The 3,143-nt window shown below is 29.0% G+C and overlaps 1 protein-coding gene across 3 annotated transcripts in view; it reads left to right on the top strand.

Moving 5' to 3' along the window:
- The window catches only part of LOC115243760, a 45,344-nt gene that overhangs the window by 28,765 nt on the left and 13,436 nt on the right, over positions 1-3,143 (top strand). For 2 of the 3 annotated variants that reach the window (XM_029820955.1, XM_029820957.1), the window contains exons 1-2: positions 1,065-1,450; positions 2,686-3,138. In XM_029820955.1, the coding sequence (XP_029676815.1) occupies positions 1,368-1,450; positions 2,686-3,138 (536 nt within the window). In that variant the 5' untranslated portion in view covers positions 1,065-1,367. Of the gene's footprint in view, positions 1-1,064; positions 1,451-2,685; positions 3,139-3,143 lie in introns of those variants that run through there. The other variant, XM_029820958.1, reaches the window with a different exon arrangement.

Here is a 3,143-nt window from a genome sequence, read left to right as displayed (position 1 = left end):
TTTCAAACAAATAATTTAGTTGTTACATCTTATTTATAAAAATTAAATATTAAATTAAAAATTAAATATTTTAATTAATCTAATAATTAATTTAACTTAAGTATATGAAAAGTATCAAATTTATATTTGTATAAACTAAATATTTTGTTTATACATATAAAAATGATACAATTTTATAATAATTTAAATAATGTATTTATATTTTTTGTTTATGTAAACAATGTTGAAAGTTTTGTAATCTTTTTCATTGTGTAATATTTAACTAATAATTCTTATTCGTAAAAACATTTAATAAAAAATAAACTTTTAGTAATATATGTATACGTACAATATAAATAATGCGTGGCTCTCTGAGTGAGCATCCGACTTGTATTCGGCTGATTCCGAGTTTCGATCCCGAACGTTCACTTACTTTAGGGTATTTGTCAGTTGAAGACGCCTTTTGGAAGGCATCTTCAAATTCGGCGGCATTTACATGTGTAATGGTTTTACGCATTGCGTTTTTATATAAATTACGAAAAACTTAATCCTTAAACCTTAAATATAAATCTTAACATATAAATCTAAACATAATATTTGGTTTGAATAACCCAATTATTTGATACAATTGTCCAAAACAAACCGTCTAAAACAAAATTGTCCAAATAAACATTTTTGTTTGGCATTATAAAATTTATTTTATTACGATTCTTTGTTCCTATAAAAAAAGTAGTATGTTAAAAGAAAGAAATGTAAATAACAAATATTTTTTATGATAACTAAACAATTTGTTTGGGTATATTTTAATCAAAATTTTATGTTGTTACAAGCAGAACCTGATTTTTACAACCAAATATTTGTCTTAGTATAAATATAGTTAATTGTAAATACAAAAAAATATAATATCATTGAATATCATCTTAAAAATTCCTAATGATTTCTCTCTCTCTTTCTCTCATCAATATCAATAATTATATTATATCCACAATATTCAACAAGATATATAGATGGCTAATTGTTCTACATTCTTTACTATTGCAACTATCAGTTGTAATAGCCGTTATGCTCGCGGTTTATTAGAGTCTAGGTAGTATAGTTAGACGCACTGGGAAGCCTCATATACTAGAATTCTATTATTACATCGGGTCGCCGGCTTAAACTCAGTTGGTCTTGGCTCCCTAAACTGTGAGAACGGGTTTGGTTTTCGCACACCTGAGAGTGAATTTCCATGGCCGATCTCCGCTGCTAAAAACACAACGCAATTATTTGATCATCCTTTGGCCAGCACATTTTTGATTATTTCTTGTCACTTGTCAGCGTTCGTTATCGTTGCCCGGCAATTGTTATCAGACATTATAGTTCAGTGTAAACAGTACAAGGTGTAAAAAATGCCATACTACAACGACATCCCGTACTATTATGGAGGAGGAGCTTATGTAAATCATAGCTCGTTAATGACAGGCACGGGACGGTAAGAATAAAGCAATTTTATCTTAGTGCGAGTATAAAACGTTGTAACATCATATAAATGTCATTTTGTTTGTATTTATAATATTTAGAGTGAATTAGAAAGAGGAAGAGAAAGAAATTCGAATCTTTTTATTTTTTGTTTTTTTTTGTGGTCAGGCCAACATTTGTTTTTTTGAGCGGACGTTGATTGGTGGAAATTTTTCTTAGGAATCGTTATATAGATATGTACATATATGTTATGTATAAAAAGTTTTACACAATAATATTTTCGTAAAAGTACGAAATAGATCATATAATCATAATATATAAATTTTTTCCTCGTTTATCTTTCATACTAGAGATTTTGGCAAGACGAGTCAGTGATTCATATGACTCTTCAAATCACGTGATGTATGTATCGATAAATTTAAAAGTTATCCTAAACTGAAATCTAATTACGTTTTGTTATAAAAAAAAAGATTAAATATCGTACAACGTTTTTATTTATATTATTAGTATCATAAAAGTATTTTATAGTAACATTTTTCTTAGCATAATTACCATAAAAAATGCTATCTATTAATATTTTCTTTTTGTTTTGTTTTATTTATTGTGTCTAATATATAAGAAAAACAAGATATAAATGAAATTTTTTTGAGATATCACATAATTTGAAAAAATTTTTCTCAAATGCATTATATGGTTATATATAGAAATAGCATTATTTTATACATTGATCATTTTATCAAACAAACCATGTATGCCTTTCACATATGTACAAATGTTGGTGAAATGTTTTCACTTCGTAACGTAATACGAAACAAAAATAACTATTTCGCATTGAAGTAAAAATGCGGTAATCGATTGAAGGACTGGTTAATTGATATGGGTGTAAGCATATGTATATAAGCATTTTATCAGATAAATACGTAAAGTGTTACTAATCATATATAGATTATTAAATTGTAATTAAATTTGTTAAATATTGTTTTATGTGATTTTTATACTCTTGCTTAAAATAGAATATTTTTTTAAATTGTACGATAAATTAACAAATTATTTATATTAACAACAATATTTCTTCGCACTGTTTAAGGCTCGAAGCCCCTAACGGTCAATTTTGCATTTGACAATTCAAACACCCATAAGAGAAATTCATTTAACGATTCACAAGAAAAATATCCGCCAAAATAATAGTAAATTTATGCAAAATGTGGATTATGATCGTGATTACGAACAATTATAATGTCCATGCAGAATACCTTTTCACACTCCACTGTCACGTTTCTCGCCGCATCTATCAACTATTTCGGAATCTCCGCTCAATCACTTGCATCGTTTCTCTATAAGACCTCCATCGATATCCATAAGACATGCGAGACGAGTAATAGACACGGCAGATATTGACGTCTCATCGCCGAGAATTCTCTCACACAATGGGAGTCGTCCTAGGAATCGCTTGCATCGCAATCGTCCGACCATCAAGATCAGATCGCAGGCGTTGAAAGATAATCCTGTATTACGAGAACATAATGAAAAACACGAGAAGTCAGTGGGCGAGCTCTTGATGGAGAAGTTCTTTATTAAAGATAAGAAATCAGATGGCGACGGAAATCAACAGACACGTCTATATCATCAAGTCAGCTTGAATCGCTTAGAGAATCTTCAAGAGCAAGAGGCTGTACAAAAGCGAATCACTCGCAGATTTACACGAC

This window comes from Formica exsecta, unplaced genomic scaffold (genome assembly GCF_003651465.1).
Source record: "Formica exsecta isolate Colony F162 unplaced genomic scaffold, ASM365146v1 scaffold731, whole genome shotgun sequence".
Taxonomy (NCBI): domain Eukaryota; kingdom Metazoa; phylum Arthropoda; class Insecta; order Hymenoptera; family Formicidae; genus Formica; species Formica exsecta.
This window is presented reverse-complemented; position numbering and strand designations above follow the sequence as displayed.